At 32.4% G+C, this 22,320-nt stretch overlaps 1 protein-coding gene across 1 annotated transcript in view; it reads left to right on the forward strand.

Moving 5' to 3' along the window:
- The window catches only part of LOC148280262 (T-box transcription factor TBX20-like), a 43,735-nt gene that overhangs the window by 411 nt on the left and 21,004 nt on the right, over nucleotides 1–22,320 (forward strand). Inside the window, exon 2 of the mRNA XM_088228589.1 lies at nucleotides 21,142–21,380. Coding sequence (XP_088084715.1) covers nucleotides 21,142–21,380 — 239 coding nt within the window. The remainder of the gene's footprint in view (nucleotides 1–21,141; nucleotides 21,381–22,320) is intronic.

Consider the following 22,320-nt stretch of genomic DNA (forward strand, 5'->3'; position numbering starts at 1 on the left):
TCAATATGTATATACGGTACCAAGGTTTATTACGAGAGTAAAAAATATTATCATATCTCTTAACGTCTTCGAGATTTGCACTGTTTAAAAAGCCCAAAGATAGTAAAATATAAGCTTTGCTTGTCAGTAGTCAAATAATTTCATAGAATGGCTACAAGATATTTACCGAACCTTTTTCTCAGTGAAAATGCTCGTACATGTCACATAAAATATACCGTTAGGTCAGCATTTGATTTAGACAGAGGAAAACTTGTCGCACTCCGACGTAGCCCAAACACTAGGTTTCGAGATCATGCTTTTGGCGTTGCCGGCCCCTCCCTCTGGAACCTAATGCCTTCACAATTGCAACTCATCGCTAGTCCTTATCAGGTCAGAACTCAACTTAAATCTCGCTTCGTTCGTTTATCGTACTCTCAATTTAAAATTTACAAATATATCTAGCCTAAGCTTAATTAGAATGTAATTTTAAGCAAAGAATTGTAAAGCGTCCTTAAGGTGATTTTTCACCAAAACTGCGCTTTTATTATCAAAATTATGGAAAAATTATATACCGCAATTTTCGTAATAAAATACCTCAAGGGCGCTTTACAAAGTAATTCTATTGATAAATACATTTAATTGAACATTTTAAATTTATAATTTAAATAAAACAATGTATTTTGTTTTGATATGCTACGGATTTATTCAAATGATTCAGAGAACAAGTGGGTTTTAAGTTTTTTCCGAAACATCAATTCACTCTTGTAGCCTCGCATCTCTGCTGGGAGAGCATTCCATGCCATAGGGCCTGCGACCGTAAATGCGCGTTCTTTGAATTTAGTGTGCTGTTTGTTTAGTGGTATGATAACTTTTCCTCTCGTCGTAGACGTAGCTGATATGAGCGTAAAACGCCTGTCAGCTAGTTGATCTTGAATGCATAGTTCTCTTATATACCTACTCCGGAGCAGAGTTTTGGAGTGACTTATACATAAGCCAAAAGAGTTTGTATTCCACCCCCTGTAGAAAACGTAGCCAGTGTAGGTGTAGGCGCTATATAAATCAGTCAAGTATTGTTATTATCTGCATGCAATGATGTATAGGAAACTGCATTGGTAAACTTACTGCTGCATATTGCATTTTTTTGCTTATATGATGTCAAATGATCAATTTCGGATACCAGTCTAGGGAAAATGTACAATAATATACTCATTGTTCTCAGTGAATTTTGGTGCCATATGTGGGTTTCACTATTTGCCGATGTTTCTGATACCATTGCGTCGTCCATTACCAGGGTTGATATAGGTGATGATATAGTGAAAAACGTATTTCAAATCAATGTTTCGTGTCATTTTTGTCGGCTGTTAAACCAGCGACTTCATAAATATGTGTTAGCCTTACGCAATTATCACATCAACACAAGGCAAAAATGTATTCTTCTATTTAGGTACATAAATATATCTTTGGTGGTTTGATTAATGAGAATAAATCAAAGATCTTGCTATGAGTTTTCATATCATGTAGTTACCTATGTTCATCGCGCATCGGTATCCCTTATACCGGTAAGGTATCAAACATAACAACCCCTGTGTCGCTTTTCAATCATTATCAATTTAAGATAACAGTTCTATAACGGGCTTGAGTTTCACTAATCTCTCACACCAACGAATGATACTGACGCTATTGTTCATACAACACCAAATTATCATAACAGGACACTGCAATGGTATTGCGTGCAGAGGCACTATTTTTCATGCGCACATACTACAAGCAACGGTATCTTTTATAAACACATCATCATGCCAACTGTGCTTCACCAGTCTTATAACTTGCTGCTATAATTAATCAAACTCTAGTTAGTTTCACGTCTTTTTATAATCAAATACATTTTCATTTTCTGGAAAGGGTGCTAATGAGCGAATTGCAAAAAGTGCGATTATCATAAAGTATGTTGCTTGCAGATGAAACTATTAAATTGAATAAACATAATTAAACTCAATGCAGTTGACATAACAACAAAAACTTAAATTAGAGTTTCGATGTAGTGATCTATGCATCATAATGTGCGGATAGAAGAATTAGATGTGAGTTGGATTACCTGTCAGGCAGTGACATCTAAAACAAGAAGTCTAACATAATGCACGCATCTAGACATTTCGTTAGAAACAGCGTGATCATTATTGATATACTTTACACTGATTCTGTTCTACACGGGACAGTGTAATAGATTGGGAGGAAATTGTCCATTCAACTTATTTATAAAAGCCATTACAACGATACATTAAATTAAACATTGTTAAATTGTCACTGGATATCACATATCCAGCTACCTTCGACTATAGCGACCACACCTCGAATTGTTATCTCGGTACTCATGGCGGGTAGAGACATTTAGGTGCAAATCATACTTACAAAAAACAGGTAGTAATGTTTTACCGGAAATTTGATAGCCACCATCATCGTCCGACTGGCACGCAGCCGAGTAGGGCTTCCACTCGCATTATTTTACCGGTTTCAGTATTTTTATAAGTCAACAAAACCGGTTAACCTATTTAGCAAGAATCAAAAGTTTCATGAAAATAATTACGTAGATTCTTTTGATAGTCACTTTCATTAGGAATTTTTTCTTTAAAATAAATTTACCCATTTATGCCAGTTGTTTGATCGTAGTAGGTTAAGGGTTGAAAAGGAAATATTTTTTCACAATTTAGGATCGTTTTTTCAAAACACAATATTTGCTCCAAATAGCGATTTAGGTTTATTTGGAAAATTTAAAGCCATTCTCAAGACGCTTCGCTTACCTGAACAAAAACTTATCAAAAAATGCGAAACACAAAAAAACTCTCTCCTGAATAATTACGTTTCTCAATTGGGATACTTCTAAATTTTATTTATTTATCACAAATAATCAACCAACCGTGCCTCCGCAAAGTAATCGTTTTATTTTCTGTCACTTTAGTATATTCTATCCAATATATTAACCACTACATTACGAGGCGGACGTATCAGGATTTTTAGATGAGAGTAGTTATGTTCGTCCAGGATTCTGGTTCCATTTCACACAAATTAACGTATTCTTCATCCTCCCGGACACATAAAGAAATGTGTTTTTAAAAGCAATTTTAATCGGGAAATTATGGTACTAAAATACTAATCAAATCTCTATGTTGGATTCTATTGAACCTTTTATTTTAGTATGTTAATAAATCAATCAGTTGCTTATTTAAGTAAAAAAATCTTAAAAGCCGATGGTTAAACTGTTTTTTATTATTAACAAAGCTACCAGAAATCCCTGTTTTATACGAATTCGGTTTGAAAACCCTGCCGCCGAGTATAATTTAAAGGTACGTGTAAAATATTTTAAAAAGGTGTTTCTCAACCGAATTGTGTTTCACAATCCCCTCAAAATAGTCACCTAATCGATGTCATGTTTGTGAACGAATCCCAATTTATGATCGTAATTTATTCATTCTTAATTTATGAATATACGACAGCTTTATCCGCGAATTGTCCATTCGTGTAAATAATAACGCGTAAAAATCTTGTCATTATCCTAGCTAATCTGAATGTATAATATAAACATTTTGAGAGGATAAATGTTACTTATATTAAAGGTATTTGTTTAATTTAACATTAGTGGCACCTCGGGAGGCCTGGGCCTGGGTATGGTTTTATCTAAGGCGATGTTTTTGATAACGTGATCTTTTTATAGCGTAAATTAGATATCGCTGACAAGGATTATCAGCTCAAATTAACAACGTTTTAAAAAATTGACGGAGGTTTTTGCACTTTTTTTTAATGAATGTTTTTCTAAATGTTTTACTCTATTTACAAGATCATTCATTTTAACCGAAATAAAAAAAATATAGAAATTCAATGTTTGAAGCACGAACTATGTGGTTAACAATTAAAATAAAAACAACTTTGTTTTAAATCACGTATTTAAAGTAAAGTTCTTCATGTTGAAAATTAAATTAGACCAATTGGAAATCTTTGAAATTTAAAAAGCGATTGACAATAAGAAAAAATAAAAAATAACCAAATACACAATATTTCCTTTAGTCCACTCCTTTCTTGTTTTGGGCGTATCCATCTTACATTACCATCCTTACAAGGCAAAATGCTTTAATTTGTTAGTTCTGTACACAGCATAATACTGATTAAATAAAAGAGGATGGAATTCACGAGTTGATTATACCTTGATAAAGAAGCTTGTAAAGCGTTGAAATCAGTCGGGAGAAAAAAAAATGTTCAAAACAAAGTATTTTACCTATAAGAATTTTAAGAAAGTAGTTTTTAAGAACCCGTTTTACCTGTTTTTAAAAGAGTTTTTTCACTTTTTTTCACTTCATACCTTTTTTTTTTACTAGCTATGTAAAATTTTCGAAAAATGCTTTAAAAAAAACATTTACCTTTTATAGAGTCTTTTTCAATAAAATACACATGTTATTACAATAGTAATACATTATAAAAAGAAAAACATAAATCATTAAAACATATTTTATAAAGTATAAACGTATTATAAATTCTATCAAAGTGCGAGTTATGAAGGCATTCAGAACTGTGAGATTTTACAACAGGTAACATATTTATTTTGGCGTATGGGGATCTTTTTTTTTTGTTTATTCAGAAAAACAACAGCAATACAAAAAAATATACACAAAATTATAAAAAAAAAACATAAAATAAAGCCAAATCCGTTTTCCACATACATACAATTATAAAAATCCAGTTCAGTTAGATATTAATACACGTAGAAATGCATGTTTGCGAGTTTTTGTGTGTGAGGATGCGCGGGCAAGTGAGTGGAGTGTGATTTTGGTAGGTGTGTGAATATGTGTGTGAGTGTATATGGGTGTGAGGGTGGGTTTATGGACAGGGTGAGTGTGTGTTTAATATGAGTGAATAGAAACATCTTAAATTTACAGTGTATTTTTTTATTATTTTATATCTAACATTCATTAATTGACTTAGGTACTATTATTGTCCATTGTTCAATGAGACACTACATCATGCTGATTTAAAGTAACTTTCACCGTACTAATTTAACTTAGAAATATGACCAGATTCTTTTCTTTATAAAACTTTTAATAAAAACGTTGCATGTACCGATTTTGTTATACTCTACGGGTTTTTTAATCTTGGGAAGTCTTTGTTACATGACGTCGTACCTTATTTTCTATAAAAAGACGTTTAAATAACGTGGTGAAGAATAAGTCATTAAACAATATTGGTTTCGTATCGTATTTGATGGTAAAAATTAATCGTGATGATAATTATTTAGCGAAGACGCTACCGGCGCGGCGCGGTGGCGAGGCTTGGAATGTTACACGATTTCAATAATTTATTGATATGTCAAGATGACAGTAAATTTGCGTTAACCAACAATTTTATTTTCATACTATTAATTTGAGGCACTGAACATGACGAGGTTATTAATTGGTAAGACCAGGTGAGAGAGATGCTGAGGTAAGATTACGAGCGTCGCTGGAGCTATAATTTACCCGAGACAACAAATTTGTCAGGGCTCGTAACCGATGAAATGATTTCGTTGAATTTATATCACCACCTACGATTACTATTTGATACGGTAGAAATTCAGTTTTTTCTTGTTGATATCATAAATCCCCTTTTCTACGTAGGTGAGTATAAATAACGAACCATTGCACAATAATTTGGAATCCAGGACTGTCTCACAAATATTTTATGATAAGAATTTCTATCTTATATAAAGTATGTACTTTAAAAACATTTTACTCATCGAGGTACATTAGTTACTTACTAGTTTGTTAATTATAATACTTTTTACTACTCATATTAAACATATAGTATAAAAATGCAATTAATCGAAAGTGACATTTTTGCATTGATTAAATATGCTAACATAAATTTGTAACATACAGTGTGAAATAACTCTCTCGAGTTACCGTGTGTGTCGTAACCTAAGGTTATTTTAGGTTAACCTTAGGTAACCTGAGGTTAGAAAATGATCGCCTGATAATTACTGTCTCTTTTAATCTAGTTAAAATTATATGTGTATCTTGCTTTATGATCTAATTAGATTACATCTCTGTCTCTTAAATGAATTTTATACATATTTGTCTTAGGGTATTCGATATTTTGTCATTTTCGGAGACCCCCAATTGGTGCAATTTGCAACGCCGCCCGGTTACATTACAGGAACGGGTGGGTTAAAGGGACAACGGAGGTGTAAATTTTTAACCTGCAAATAAAACCGCTTTGAAAATAAAATTTATAGACATGGTGAAATATTAAAATTGAATTATTTAATTAAATGTAATTAATATGAAAATTGACCTATTTAGGCTGTAAAATTATTTCTGCCGTTATATCATTGTTAAAAATTAAACATTTATTTTTCAATTTTTCATTCATTCATTAAAAATGTAGTATGCCATCGAAGCAATTATAACTTTTGTCCGTGTATTAAAATATTTAAAAACTGCTTCCTTATAAAAGGGAAACAGTTAAAAATAACATATATTGTGTAGAATTACGTACGTAATAAATAAAATATACGATAACAACATCTCCACAGGTGAAATGAATATTTTTAATGACTTCTGGAACCTAATAAATAACGGGTATTAACAGGTCGAGAAAAGTGTAGCTTAGGAATCTAGCGAGATAGGTGATTTCGTGTATCACGCGCTGGAGCACTGGTGACGTGGACCTCCCGCTAATAAACGACCACCCGATGGAACTCCGATGCCAGGAATTCCTACAGACCTTCGCATTCCACGAAACATCCAATCGATCTACCATGATAGCTGATATATGTAGGATTGCCTCGGCTTTTGACAGGTAAACATGCAAATCGAATGCTCGGATGAGAAAACCTAAATGAAAAAAATCGTACAACTCTTTACATGGTTTAACATTAGAAGTATCTAGAACTTCTAAGTAAGATGCAATTTTATTTGAATCAATAGAATATACTGCCACAACAACGAAAAATAAATTTACCAGAGTATAGAATAGGTAGAATCTGGTATGTTGTTCGGGAGGAACAGTACCTTCCATTATTTACATATCAGAGCTGTTGATGGTTTTGTACCTTTTAAAACTACGCAAAAGTTTGTTAGGATAATAACAAAGTTATTTGTATTTTAAATAATATATCTCCATGTCTGTCGAAATTTGACAATTATTAAAAACATATTTATAAATCCGAATTTCATGATTTGTTTGGGAGGTTTAGTAATATCTTATTTGTTTTTTGCGATAGAAATAAAATAATCGAAGAAGTCTCAGAAGCAATAAAACTGGTGGCTGTTTGTTTTATAAACTGTGGATTTAAGTGTTACTGGAGTTTTATGTCTATAATAAATTACAATTTACTTTCCGCAAGAATTTTCAATCACTAGAGGGTTAACAATTTTGACATAATTGCAACAATTATGACGCCTTATGGGTACAAAATAGTTACGTACCGACTTTTAAATCGGCAAAAATAGTAATTTTATGGTTTCCGTATGCACAACAGGTCTGTATAATTTGTTAAGTGTAATATTTTATACGCTTATTTTCCAAGAGCATAACTCATATTTTTTTGACAATATGTTTGAATTATTCAAATTTACTTTGATAAAGATCATCAGAGATCAACACGCATAGATATCAGCTGTTTATCAAGGAATGTGAATGCTTCTACACACAATAATAATAAAATATGAGAGTGTGTGAGAGATTATAAATTAGGAGCAAGATTCGAGGACAACGGTTTTGCCCCCCAAAGATATTTGTCCCGATCTGAAGTGAGAAATGTCGTGTACCGTCCGAACCCCCGTGGAGATGGACCGAACTTACCCTACCTCACACCTCATACGACAATATTATACTAATATACACTTGTGAGAAAATATCAGTATGTGGCCAAAGTTCAGGCATTCAATTTCAACCCTTCACCGGGTGCAGATTTTTAAAATGAATATTTGCATTCTAATGATTTACCAAAAATATCATCTGGTTGGATATAACCTTGCTAAAAAATAGAAAACATGTTCAAGTAAATAAAGATCTAACTACGCGCATCTGATCTTGAGCCTTCGACACGACTACGGGACCACAATATTTATTTACTACGAAATTAAAATTATCTTGTTTGCCCTATTGTTTTTATAACCGGTGGAGAATAAAAAAAATAAAAAAATGTTTTTTCCCAATCCCCAGAAACATAAAAGATTAAACTATTTTAACATTCAATAAGAAGTTACCCAAATTAAAAATACTGTAAAATCGTCATGGGTCAAAAAGTTGAAAATGATGAGGTCCAATCGTATTATACAAAGGAAAATGATATTTTAAAAATTCTAATTTTCAAAATAATGCATGTACCTACTTGCTTTGATTTAGTTTAGAATTTGTAATTAATTTGAGTGAAATGAAATTAATTTTGTTTAAATTTTAATGTTCTACTAAAGTTTATCACAAATAATTTATAAGCTCTAATGTCTGTTTTCTATTTCTCCATTATAACAATATATTATATGTATATAAACCATTATTTATTTTCACCAAACGACTTCTATAAATCTTTTAACATTTTTTCTTGATACGCTCACCTGATTTATTATGACATGCAACTAGGTAAGCTGTTTATTTTCCACTGTTCAATTATTCAAACGATGACACAGTAAAGTATCATTCAATAGAATTTGCGAGACTTAGGGATACAAATTAACTGCTTATTAATCACTGATATTTTTCAGGTAGTATTTAAGCGTAAATAATCGTAAAACAAAAACATAATATATCATAAAGGTATAAAGATACTTAAAAAAATGTATTTCAGTATTTTTCTTTCAAAAATCATAAGTTATTTATAAAAGATAACAATTCAAAACTTATTTTTACTAAAAGACTACACTTTACTGTGTTTACCTGTTTTTTAAATTAGATATTAAATAAAACAAGTTAATTTAGAATGTTGCCAGGTGGATATATGTTAAGGATGTTCCACCTTTTCTGCATTCTGATTCAAGATTATGGCGTTAAAAATGATTTATTCTATTATCTACAACTCGTATAAGAGCTTCTTGCATCAACAAGCAAAATCTAGAGTATGATGTTTCTTTTAATAAGAAATTCTGCCTCTTGTTACGTAGATAATGTCGGTAACTTGGTACGCGTTAATGTAAGTTTGATCCACTAATACTCGGGATGTCATAATACCACTCTGGCTTAATAATTTGCTAGCAAGTTGATGTAATTTTATAATTGCACGGTTCTGCGCCTTTAGTATCCTCATTCAATAGCAGCTAGGTGGTAATCATATTCAGTGAATACGCTTGATTTCAATCTCACCTTAAGATTACATGTGTGGGTAAATAATGCACACACCATCGCGTAATTAACAGACACATTTTTGCATATTTGTGTGACGACATTTCCAAATTATTATTTGTCTTACTTTCATAAAATTAATAATAATCACACATACTTTAAAAATATCTGGAAATAATAACTATACTGAATAACATAATTGTAAACTTTATCTGAATTCGAAAAAGCAAAGCACTGGATGCATACGTCACTTATTTATCATTGTTAATAATTTATTTAGTAATTTTTCAAGTTAAAAACATTTACAGAGTATTATAAACATGAAACCGATAAGCATTAGTTCACAAATAAACACAATATGAAAATAATACAAAATTAGGATACAATGAATATAAAACTTACAGTGAGACAACCAATAATGACTTATGTTCTGATCTTGCCCGAATAGATAGAAAATCCGAACTTCTTGTATTTTTTACAATAAAATGAAATAATAAACAATAATGTAATAACCGTTTGGTGGTTCAGTGGTATTGTCGCCGATTAAAGGATCTAAGGTCCCAGATTCAAACCCCCCTGTACCACAAATATCTAAATTGATTCCCATTTTCTAGTGCGGTTATAGTTGAAAAAGAATCGTGAAAAAATAAACACATAAATATTAGATTTTTTCTTCTTCAAAACGGAACGCAATATGATTGCTGAGGAAAAGTGACACGCTTTAGCTTCTGCGCGAAGGTTAGTATAGTAATACCTTATACAATATCATATTAAAACATTTTTTTCGTTTATGTTGTTGATTTAATCAAGTACTTCGTATTTGTCCGCAGTAGAGCGTGCATTGCTAATGTTATGTTGTAAAGATTTCTATGAATGAAACGATTTTTTCCAATTTGTAGACGTCACAATAAAACTTTTTGACGAGTCATTGTGGTTAATAAACTAACTTAATTAATTTAAGGCGAAATGTCAATTAGTGTCTAGTTATCTTGTTTTCTCAAGCAAAACGCAATCATTCTATTATTAAGATATCAACAAATTACAGAAATCAAGTTTCAGTTTAATTTTCAACAGTAGAAATAAAATATTTTAGATATTTTTTTTAATTAGCCATTTTGACTATCGTTTTCTGTGTCCGGGCGAATGACGAAACTGTTCAGTTTGTGAAATAAAGCCAGAACCCTGGACGAGTGCTTTCAACTCGATAACTTTTCTCAAGTAAACATCCTGAAAAACAAAATCGACCGCCTTGCAGAGTAGTGGTTAGCGCATTCACCTACCATGCTTGAGGTCCTGTGTTAACGTGAAATATTGATTTAAAAAGCGATTCTACCCTGCAATTCTTCATTATTTCTAGTCTAGCACCTAGAGCGTAAGATTTATCACCTTAAATTCCATGTAACAAAAATTATAAGGATATTCTGCAATTGGAAAACCCACACAGTATCATATGCACCACCTAATGTGATGATGATAAAGGCGTATGCTTTTGATATAGCAGTTTGTGTACTGTGAATTTTTCAGCGGTTAAGTGAAAGATAACCAATTAATGTAATAAGCATATTTCTTTGTTGAATACTCTTTTGTACACCTCTGTGTTAAATTGAAATGTTACGCAAGAGCCAGGGACCTTTTTGCATAGGTAACTAAGAGTAATAATTCTCTCCAGCGTAAATATAATTCTTTAGCTCTATTGCACAAAACAAAAGAATTCCAAATTTTTGGTTTGGTTTTTAGTTAATCAAAAATCGTGTGATGGACGGTTTCAGTTTGCACTCGCAATTCTCGTCCTGAGTACCTACGGCCCGTTGTATTGCTGTAAACTGTTACTAACTTCGTGGTTCATAATCATATTAGCGTTTTTGTTCGTATGGACAACTCAAGCGTAAACCTATAGAAAAAATATTTTGCGTTCGTAATATAGATATTTCAGTGGGTATTAAACCACACAGATATTATGACAGTTATACATAATATGTTAAGTTAAAAAAAAAACGAAGATGCATGGAAGCGAAAATATTTTTATTTATTATCTTATTTTTATGGAACATTTTGTATTTGACATTAAATTTTTCGCAACGCGATTAAGGAAAAAACCTCTTTGATAGAACACATATTTTTTATGATTCACTTGTCTGATCTTAGGTTCAGACAAGTGAGTCCGCTGAGAAAAACGTTAACACTGTTTTTTGCTGTACTCGTGAGTGTTAGTATAAAGTTGCCAAGATACCGTTTTGAGATAATCGAACACGCTCGACACATTCTTGAACTTTCTGTAAAGTGACACCTTTTTCCTTTATTACGTATTTTCATTTGGCAGGTTCTGCCGCGGCCGGGAACAGACGTAGTTTTCCCGCCCTGCTCGGCGGCCATCTTGTCCCCCCTCCCCGGCTGAGGCATTCCTCCCCCCGTTGCCTAGCAACGCCCTCCCCGCCGCTCGGGGAGCAATGACAATAGCCATTTTTTACCCGGCGTGTCCACATCCCCAGGAAATTTAATTCACCTGTGCACCCGGTAATTTCGTCCTGACCCCTTCATGTTTGGGGACAAATATTTCCCTGCAGAAGAAATAGGCGGGAAGAGACATTTGCCTGTTTGTAAAGAGGGTTACAGCGCATCCATAATTCATAATTTTAAGGACACGATTTTCATAGTTCGGCATTTAAAATATCTATTGTTAATGGAATTTTAGAAACTAATTTCTTTTTTAGACCTACTTATAAAAAAAAATAAGAGTAGAGATGGAACGCGTGCGGCTTCCAAAGGCAGGCCAAGAAGATTGTTTACACTTAAAATCAGATGAACGTGAACATACTTTGTTAAAACCTTAACGAGCGTTGGCGAATTAATTCAACTTATTTTAACGCCTGACTTCGTTGGCTTTTTAATAAGTATATTGGAACTAACTAACTAACTAACTAACCATCACGCCATTTCCCCGGAGGGGTAGGCAGAGAGGATAGAACGCCACACCACTCTGTCCTGGCACACTTCCTTTGCTTCCTTCACATTCATACATCTTCTCATGCACGCACGTCGATTATTCCGACTTTTCACATGACCACTTTCAAGAATTTGTTGTACTTGATCATGCCATGTCTTTCTCGGCCTTCCTCGACTTCTACAACCAGACACATTCGCATCATAAATCTTTTTAGCCGTTCTTTCATCATTCATTCGCTCCACATGACCGAACCATCGCAAAAGACCTTTCTTAATTTTGTCGATAATGCTTAACTCAGCCTTGAATTCTGCTCTAATTTCGACATTAGGGCACCTATCATACATTGTTTTTCCGCACATACGCCTGAGGGATCGCATTTCAACAGCATTCTGTCTACTTTCGTCCCTTTTTTTCCAACTCCATGCTTCGCTTCCATACATTAGGGTTGGTACCAGAACTCCATTATGAACTGCTAATTTAGCCTCTTGCGATAGACACTTATTTGCTACGACAGACTTTAAGGCACCATTAACTCTGTTACCGGCACTAACCCTCCTTTCAATATCCTTGTCCATATTTTCATCTCTAGTAAACTATTGGAACTAATTAATGTTAATCAGTACATAACCACTTACCGACTTCTTTGTCTACCGGTTTCGAGATGTACCCGTTTCTTTGTCAGGACACTCACTACACCAACATGCAAATACTAAAATACATCATCACAATCACCGTAGTATACAAAACGTTCATGCCCTCACTTAATTTCGGCTGAGCTTTATTAGGTCTAAGGCAAACCTTTGCGAGTACCTTTTTATCAGCCCCTTCGCATAGTGCTGACCAGTTCCTTTTTGCCAAAGCACATTCCTCGTGGTCAACTTTAAAAAAATTCTAGTAACTTTTTTCAAAAATATTTTTGAATGCTTTTTCGTTTTTCATGATTTTAAAATAACGTAAGTCCTTAATTTCTCGAACTAGCATCCCTTCCGTAAACTCCCTTGTCCGCATATGGTGCGTGTTGCTTCATTGGTCAAATACGTTTTTCTCTCTAAATTTTTTGATAGGAAGCTTAAGGGGTTTGTGGAGGGGATGACGGTCCGAGAAATTAAAGATTTACTCAGAAAAAAAAATATAAGGATATTTTTTTCCTATGAGGAATATTCCTCTGAAGTTTGGTCTGGTGTAATTAATAAAATTAAAACATTGAAAAAATAATAGTTATGAAATAATATTAACGCACTTAAGAGCGAAACCCTAACAAATAATCGTTTCATGTTAGCTAGCAAATTAGCATACAAGAAATAATAAAAATATATTCGAGTGACATGTAAATAATGTAAAATAAATTTTGAACACTGTTAAGCCCTCCTTAAAATAGGTTATTGAGGAGGTTTCTTAAACCAATATGGCATGTAATCATTTTTTCGATACCCGTATAATAATAATACGTAAATAATTTATGTCAGACTTATCTCTCGTTACACTGAATTGAACACATATCTACATATTTCAAAATTACATTATTTTTTTGAATCCGTATTTTTGTAAATGTTTTTGTCTATAACATTAAATTTGTCTTATAAATTATTGCATTGAACTTACGACCCTGATTAGGTCAAGGTCTACCACCATTCCACCACACCACAAACCTTAATACTAGAAAAATCGGTTTCACTATTTTAAATGCATTTTAAAAAGTTTTTAAAAAGGATTTAAACTACAAACGTCTATTTACATAAATTATTTTGGCAAAATATGTATAAGACCTATGCAATTAGTTTAAACTCGCTTGAAATAGTGAAATAGTTTTTTCCAGAATTGTGAGTGCCTAACGCCCTTGACCTGAAACCTGAACACGGCCATTATGTTTGTATTCCAGAACTAATTTATTTTATAAAAATATTTTCAAATTAACAGTAAGTAAAACTGTGTCTAGGTGGATGCAGAATACAGTTCTGTGTGTTAAACAGAACTAGAACACATGACAAATATTTTCGACTCGATGGCTAATCTAAGGTATAAACCCTGAAATGTCGGCACATTTTCCTACCGTAATTGAGGTCCTAGGTTCGATTTCCGGCAGGGTCTATTTATTGATTTATTTCATTAACATAAACGGCAAACTGCCTATTACAAAAAAATATATTAATATATTCGGCTTAATATTTTTTTTTCCAAATATAAATGACCTTTTACCCAAGATTTATTTTTTAAAATCTACCTAACGATTATACAACATTTATAAAAAAAATAAAAGTTTAAGCAATTTAAGAATAAATGTAAAAAACAAATTAAATAATAAAATATTGTAAGTAATATAACAAGAAAATCGTAAAGCACTGTTTCATACAGTTGGGCAAAGTGAACCAAAAATTGTATATATTATGAATTGTATAAATAAATAAATGTAATTACCATTCACCATTTTTGAAAAAGTTCAAAAGGTTTTTTCTATAGGAACAATACCCTACACTAAATATATCCGATAAGTGGGAATAACTATTGCCGAGTTTATGAAGTCTGTTCAATTCTGTCTTTATAAAATATTTGTTTTAAAGGTGGTTTAATACTGCTTTATTTCGCTGTCACTGGACTAGTATCCGAAGCGTAATACTGATCACCTTACTCTTATGTTAAAGATAGAAAGAAAGAAAGATAATCAAGATACGCTGCATTTGGTGTTTCCTTGTTGTGCTCTATGCACCATCGGGTTCGGATAGGGGGGTGATGATGAAGAAAACGTTACATGATTTTACGTCGTAAATTATGTTTAAGTACAATACAAAAAAAGTTTTTTTATAAAATATTTATTTATTTAACTTTTTGTACATAATGATTATTTGTACATTGGCGGGCTTATTGCCAAATGGCAATTTCTTCCAACCAACCAATAAAATAAAAGTTTTATTTTTATAATTTAAGTTACAGAACATATTCAATAGAAAAAAAAGATTAAAAATTTAAAGATATATATAAAAATAGAAATAAACGTATTTGTTTATAAATTACCTTAAATCGAAACTATTACTCAATGGGAAAAAGGAAAAAAGAGGAAAGAGGAAAGAGGAAAAAGGAAAGGAGGAGAGATTAAGGAAGAGAAAGGAGATATTTCTTCAGACGTGATTTAAACAGAGATAATGTAGTAACATCTTTGATGGTGGATGGGAGATGATTCCACAGTCGAGCCGCATGGACACTATATGAGTTAGAGAAGAAAGAGGAATTGTGTATGGGTATTAAGAGAGTGCCTTGAGAATGAGAACGAAGAGGTAAACCATGAACTGATAAGCGATACACGTTCAAATAAATAAATATACCTTATTATTTCACCGCGCAAGCTTAATCTTTACCAAATTCTATATTCCCGGTCGAATAATGAAAAACAGACACAAAATAGTAAGAAAATGCAAATTTCGGTATACCTTTCCGTATTAAGCGCCCATAAACTGGCGGAAATCTCAACAATTTATCACGTAATTTCAACATCTCTGGGCGTCGAAAGAGCCTTAAGGGGCGCAGGCGCCGCCACCCCGGTTGGGTGTGAGGAGGCTCTATGGGTAAACCCCGGCGCCCCCTTCACCAGCGGTGCTTATATGCGTAAAGCACGACCAAAACATGCCAAGATACAATCTCTCTCGTCGACTATACTAGAAGATATTCTACAATATTATACATTTACAATGAACAGGCTTTGAAGAAAGCAAAATATAAATAAGCGGTGAAAATCTTGAGTTTCCTTAGAAAGATCGATACAGATAATTGAATATTTTTTATTTTACTACGCTATGATTTTCTTGTTATAGTTTTTGACGTGCTTTTAAGTAAATATGTAAAGCATTTTGTAACCAGGACATCATACTCGTATTTCCACACATTTTTTCTTAACACCCGCCATTATTTTACATATTAAAAAAATACATTACATCAATGTACTAATTTATTTATTTGTATATTACATCAACGGTTCAAAGAACCTTTTACGAAAAAATGTTTTACAGAAATAATCACAGCAGTGAACAATACTTATGTAGTTCATAAAATAAAATACAATAGAAAAGTTAAAACTAAACAATTTAGTGAACATAAAATATAAATTTTTTAAAATATGTCAAAAAGAAACCTTACAAATCTAAATAAAAAATAAAAATTAACACGGGAAAATCTTTTGTTTTAAATATAAATATAACAAATAAAAGTTGAGAATAATTTAAGAAAAACATAAAGTGGTTAGTATTCAACTAGGTATATAAAAAAACAATTTAAACAACATTATTATTTTATAAATAATAAGTTTTTTAGAGCAATAAGAAAACTCAAATAATCTAAATAACATCTTTATTTTATCAGTTGGTTGGAAGAAGTTGCCATTTGGCAATAAATCCACCAATGTGCAATTAATATTATGTCCAACACGTTAAAATATATAAAATAAAAAAACGCGTATTCTAGGAAACAAAGTGATTTATTTAAAAATAAATCCATTAATTTTTATAAAAATAACGAGTGAGATAACATTTTAACTTATTAATGAAATTTGTATCGAAAATATCGAATACTTATTGATATATCTTTTCAACGTATGTCCATATAATCAAATCAACAATTAATACCCGTAAAGCTTATTACACCAAATGGTACATGGGTATGGGCATATTTTGATAGCATGTATATTTTTTAAGAAATGAATGTTACACAGTGTATAAAGTGGCCACTTAAACCAGCCAATGACAGGTCGCAAGCCCTGTTAATGCCTAGACGTTCATATTCACCTCTCAAAATATTTCCCGTCTCTGTTGTAACAAATTTAGATCTAAAACAAAAACTTTTCATGCATATAATTTCACTGACAAGTCGGACATATTCCTCTGCTTCCTTCTAGTCCTTTTAGCTATTTGTTTAACTTATTGACGTCTCCATACATAATCGATTTAAATTTAGTTTAGTTTAACTTATATATTTATACTTTATTATGTCTATACTAGTAGGTGCGCATAATGAACGTGTGAATTAGAATCCGGGCATTTTATTATTTAAAATTAACTTTAATTTTTTTTTAAATTCTAATCAAATACTACTCTACGACGCAAATTATATTATATTCCTTGCTTAATATTATCGTAGCTTATGATTTTTTCGGATCAATTTATTCGTAGGCCTTTCATTACACTACCCATAATGTATTAAAGAGGGTGGTTGTGAATCTAAGGCTTCTTAAAACGTAATATAATGTATAGCGGTGAGCTAATTAACACGGCCGCTGTTTCCAAGGGTCGTTAGTAACAACAGCATGAAGTGGACTAATGAGGCTCGATATTTCACAACGGACCCACCCCGGAAGAAAAAATAAATTAATATAACGCTACCCTGATTATCTTAAGCCCCGAAATATTGTAAGCTTTAGTGTCAGGAAACTCACTTTTGGACCTCGAGCAATTTGAACGCAAAGCTTCTCAATCCCAAAGACATATTAAATTTTAATATTATAATTAAGCACTGATTTGAGTCTACTCATTTCATTATCTTTATTTTTAAGCAAAAAAAATACAGTTAATAGACTGAAATCGATGTTTTATTTAAATATTACAATAATAATTTGGAGCTCTACAAAATAAACGCCAACTGAATAAAAACATATTGGTTTATTTAGGTAGCACGTTGTCGACTACGGTTATGTAAAAAATAGCTAAGTTGTTTAAATATTTTTATGTATGTAATTACCTACCTAATATTTCATTATTCTCTTTCTACACTTAATGTGCGTAGGGCACTGCATTAGTAGATGACTATGTTAATGTTTTGCTGACGTTACACTTCATTTTGAAATAACTGTTAAGATTCCTGACGTCTGACAAGTTTTTTTTTGTAATTCAAAAACATTTTAAAAAAATCGAATTCAGTATTTACTTATCAGTTAACTTATGTTACGGAGTTTAAATTATTTACCTACAATTATATAATAAAAAACTATCTCAAAATAAATTACACATTTTGTAAGGGCCCACAAAGCCAATTAATGTGTCTTTTAATTGAGTCGGTGGGATAAAAATCTAAAAATATTTTATTTGTTGGAATATCATAAGCACTATTAGCATTACAGAAATGAGACAAATGAAGTAACAATAATATCTTTTTTTTCTATTCTATTAAAGTTCTAGATTTCCTACCGTCCAAGTACTTTGTAGTTGCAGGATGTATTGTAAGTAAAGTACCTTTTGGTAAGCGATTTAAAAATAAATAAAGACGACATACGTTTTATAGTCAATTTAATAAATTAATTTGAGCATGTACTAGATTTTTTACCATCTATGCTAATTAGCTTAAATCTGATATTAAAATTATAATTGAAAATGAGGATCTAGAAACCCAACTAATGCGCTCAGTAGCAGCAAGGCGTGTTTGGATATTTCCGTGATTTTGATCTAAAAGGGCCAATACCGCAAATCGCAATATTACAGGTGAGATATTATTCAGCCCATTTTTGGTGTTATAATGAACTGTTTAATAGAATATCAATAAAAAACATGATCACATGTGCATGTGTATATCATCATCATCATTCGCTTGCCGCACCCAATAGTGCATATTGCACTACATTGATACACCAATCGCAGCGTATTTCGATCATGAAGGTAAGATGATCAGTGTTTTGCTTTAGGTACCAGTCCAGAAACTATGAAGTATTATGTAAAAACTCATTTTTAAATAAATATGTATTTCATGTCAATCAACCACGTCGGGAATCGAATTAGAGATCTCTCGAACGGTAGGCAAACGCGTTGACTATTACACCACGAGGCTGACATGTGTATATAAAACAGTTTTTTTTTTTAAATTGATACTGACTGACCCTCTACAAAAAGTTAAAAAGCAAAAATGAAATCTGATATTTTAAATCCAAGCCACACATTTATTGTACCGTGCGCGTGCTCTTCGGGTGATTTTCATTAAAATGGCGCTTAATAAATTATCTGTAGCAATAGTAATATTTCTCGCGAATGCGGATATTATAATCTCCTATCTTCCATGTGTAGCAGTACACAAGGTTCACGACACTTTCATTTATTTTTTATTTGTTTCCTTTAACTGTTTTTTTAAATGTTCATTTTTCTTTTATTATGGTTAAACTAGTTTGATTTTTATTTTGTTTAATTTTTTGTTTTGTAACCCGTTGGATTTATTTTATTTTATTTTATTGTTGCACCACAACAGGCCAGGAGGCCCAATTACAGCGGTGAATTACGTAACAAAACACCCAGGCTTGAGAAAAATCCCATTTTTAATTTTTGTGTTGTCACCGAGAATCGAACCCGGAACCTCCCGTGTGTGAGTAAAGCGTCTTGACCACTACACCACTACACCGATTATGTGATCAATTATAAAGGGTGAAGGGTCAAGCAATATATCCAGTATGTAATCTAAATGTGTATGTACAGTTGTCTGTCATTGTTTTTTAGTAAATAAAATCTATCTAAGCATAAGCCTTACAGAAATACTCGCATTGTTTATATGCGACCAGTCAGCGAAGTAACGAAGAATTTACTCGTATTTATTTTGATTGTCCCGACTTTACACCTACATTCACTACATTGTACTATGAAATATGCGATGACGTCCCGTTTTGGAGCCGCTCGTAATGTCCGCGTTTAATGGCTTGTGGAAAATGTTTCTCTAATTTGCCCAAACCACGGCGTTTTCATGACGCGGGGTCGTCAGTAACCCGAGGGTGAATACGCCCCCCATAATTAGCCGTCGCATTCTTTGCCCGTAATCTTATTTCATTACTCCGATGAAAGTGAAGTTATAGCTCTTACTCGTATTTCACATGCGATCACATTTTTTATAGATTTTCATACGTCAAATAAAATGCTTTTTAAAAGCGTCTTATACATTTTGACCGTTTTTTCTGTATTTAGAAAGATGGTAATTATTTTCCGTCATATCTTTAAAAGCGCATGCGCTATTCTACGCATCCAGATTCTACGTACAAATGCAAGTCAGAATTCATCCATTGATAGAGCGATTCGCTTACTATACTCGTATACTCCACCCCTTCTGCACATAAAATGGACGTATTTGTCTGTACATATTGCCAGTTATCTTCTTTCTATTCATTAACTTTTCATTCCTTCTTCTTTTTGAGTTTTACAGCCTACTTTACGTAATAAACTAAATCAGTAATCCGTAAAGAAATGCTGACAATTGTTAAATAAATTAATAAGCTTCTTAATTAATCGGTAATTATTTACTATTGATATGAGAATTTGTGAAGTTTTCATAATCATTTTTTAGTTATTAAGACAAGGGCTAGTCTTAGAGCCAAATTTGCAGATTGTCCATGATCGAATTCACGGAAATAGTATTTTTATTATCCAACTATAATAGCAGGCCAGGATCCCAATCACTGTAGTGAATTAGTAAGTTACAGCTCATTTTTGTGTTTTTACTGAGAATCGAACCCGGAACCTTCTGTGCGTGCGTTAAATGGCAAAATATTAGAAATCATCCAATGAGTTAGTTTAAAAATATGAAAAACTGTGAACAACTCATATAACCCGATTTTCGTTACATAATACCTAAAGGGCGCTTTTTTAATTGATACATGAATATTAATTTATTATTAACATAAAATTTATGATTTAAGTTAAGCAACTCATTTTGTTATCATAAGCTACGGATTTATTCAAACGATTTAGAAACATCCCTTCCCACACAAGTTCGGACCTCTGCTGAGAGAACATTCCCTGCCATAGAGCCTGCAATCGCAAATGCGCGCTAACCGAATTGCGTACAGGTATAATAACTTTTTCTATCGCCATGGATTTAGCTGGTCTAAACGTCTGTCAGCTAGTTCACCTGGAATGCATAGTTTTTTCAAATATCTCATATTTTACAGCTTACATTTGTTTTTTTTTCAGATCATTCTGAACTCCATGCATCGCTACCAGCCCCGCATCCACCTGGTGAAGTGGAGAGAGCACAATACCGGCCCTATACAGGATCTGGACGTGGAACAGTATAGAACTTACATTTTCCCGGAGACGGTCTTCACGGCAGTAACGGCGTACCAGAACCAGCTCATCACCAAGCTGAAGATAGATAGCAATCCTTTCGCGAAAGGGTTCCGAGATTCTTCGAGACTTACAGATTTTGACAGGTCAGTAAAAATGCAATAAAATTATAAATACTTGCACAATGCAAATACTTTTAGTATGACCATATGGCAGTATGTATCATATGTCAACATAAGTTCTGACCGTTTTATTCCAAATTAAAAAATAAGCGCTGAATGTAAAACTAAACGGTAAAGGTTATACATCATTTGAAAGAATTTTTTTGCTCTGCAAGCTATTGTATTTGCTTTTACATAAAATATAATATTATTTTATTTGATAACAAGGCTTTAAAATGAAATGTTATGTATTCTTCTTATTTGTTTTCTCCTTTAATCCCTTGATTGAACGCAAACAAAAGAAGGTTCTAGAGTTAAAAACATTTTTTTTAAAAAGAAATTGACATTCAAATTTGTGAGTGACGAAAAATTAAAAATAATGCTTATAGAGAGGTAAAAAATACGTTGGTTCAGTAGTTTAAAAGAAATTGTTAAAAGATTATCAGACTAAACCGAAAAAAAAATGTTTTTACGTATTGTATTATCATCGCTACAATTTTTCAATTACTCCGCCCGTGACGTCAATAGTTCTTTTTTAGTAAGTTGTCCTGATTGGAAGGTTGACTTCCCGGAAACCGAAATTCTATCACAACACTCTATCATTTGTTGATTTAGAATAACTTGTGAAGTCATGTAAAGTGATTCATTTTATTTGAATTATTGTTTATAATTTTTTGTCATACGTTTTAGAAAAACTTCGCTCTACAATTAAATGCTCTAATTTTTACCGCGTGTAAAAAACATTTTGTACGCCAAATTAGCCCTAGCATTGAACTTCCCCATTAATACAAGTTTTCATATTATCAGTGTTTCTATAATAATATTATTCTTTTCTATACTGGATTTAGTTATCTTTATTTCTATTGTTGTACATCAAATAACTATGATATAAATGTACCCAGCAAGGCGCAATGGACCCCAGTTC

The sequence above is a fragment of the Micrasema longulum genome, unplaced genomic scaffold (assembly GCF_059751315.1).
Source record: "Micrasema longulum isolate JH-2025_06_02 unplaced genomic scaffold, ASM5975131v1 h1tg000597l, whole genome shotgun sequence".
In the NCBI taxonomy this organism is placed as follows: domain Eukaryota; kingdom Metazoa; phylum Arthropoda; class Insecta; order Trichoptera; family Brachycentridae; genus Micrasema; species Micrasema longulum.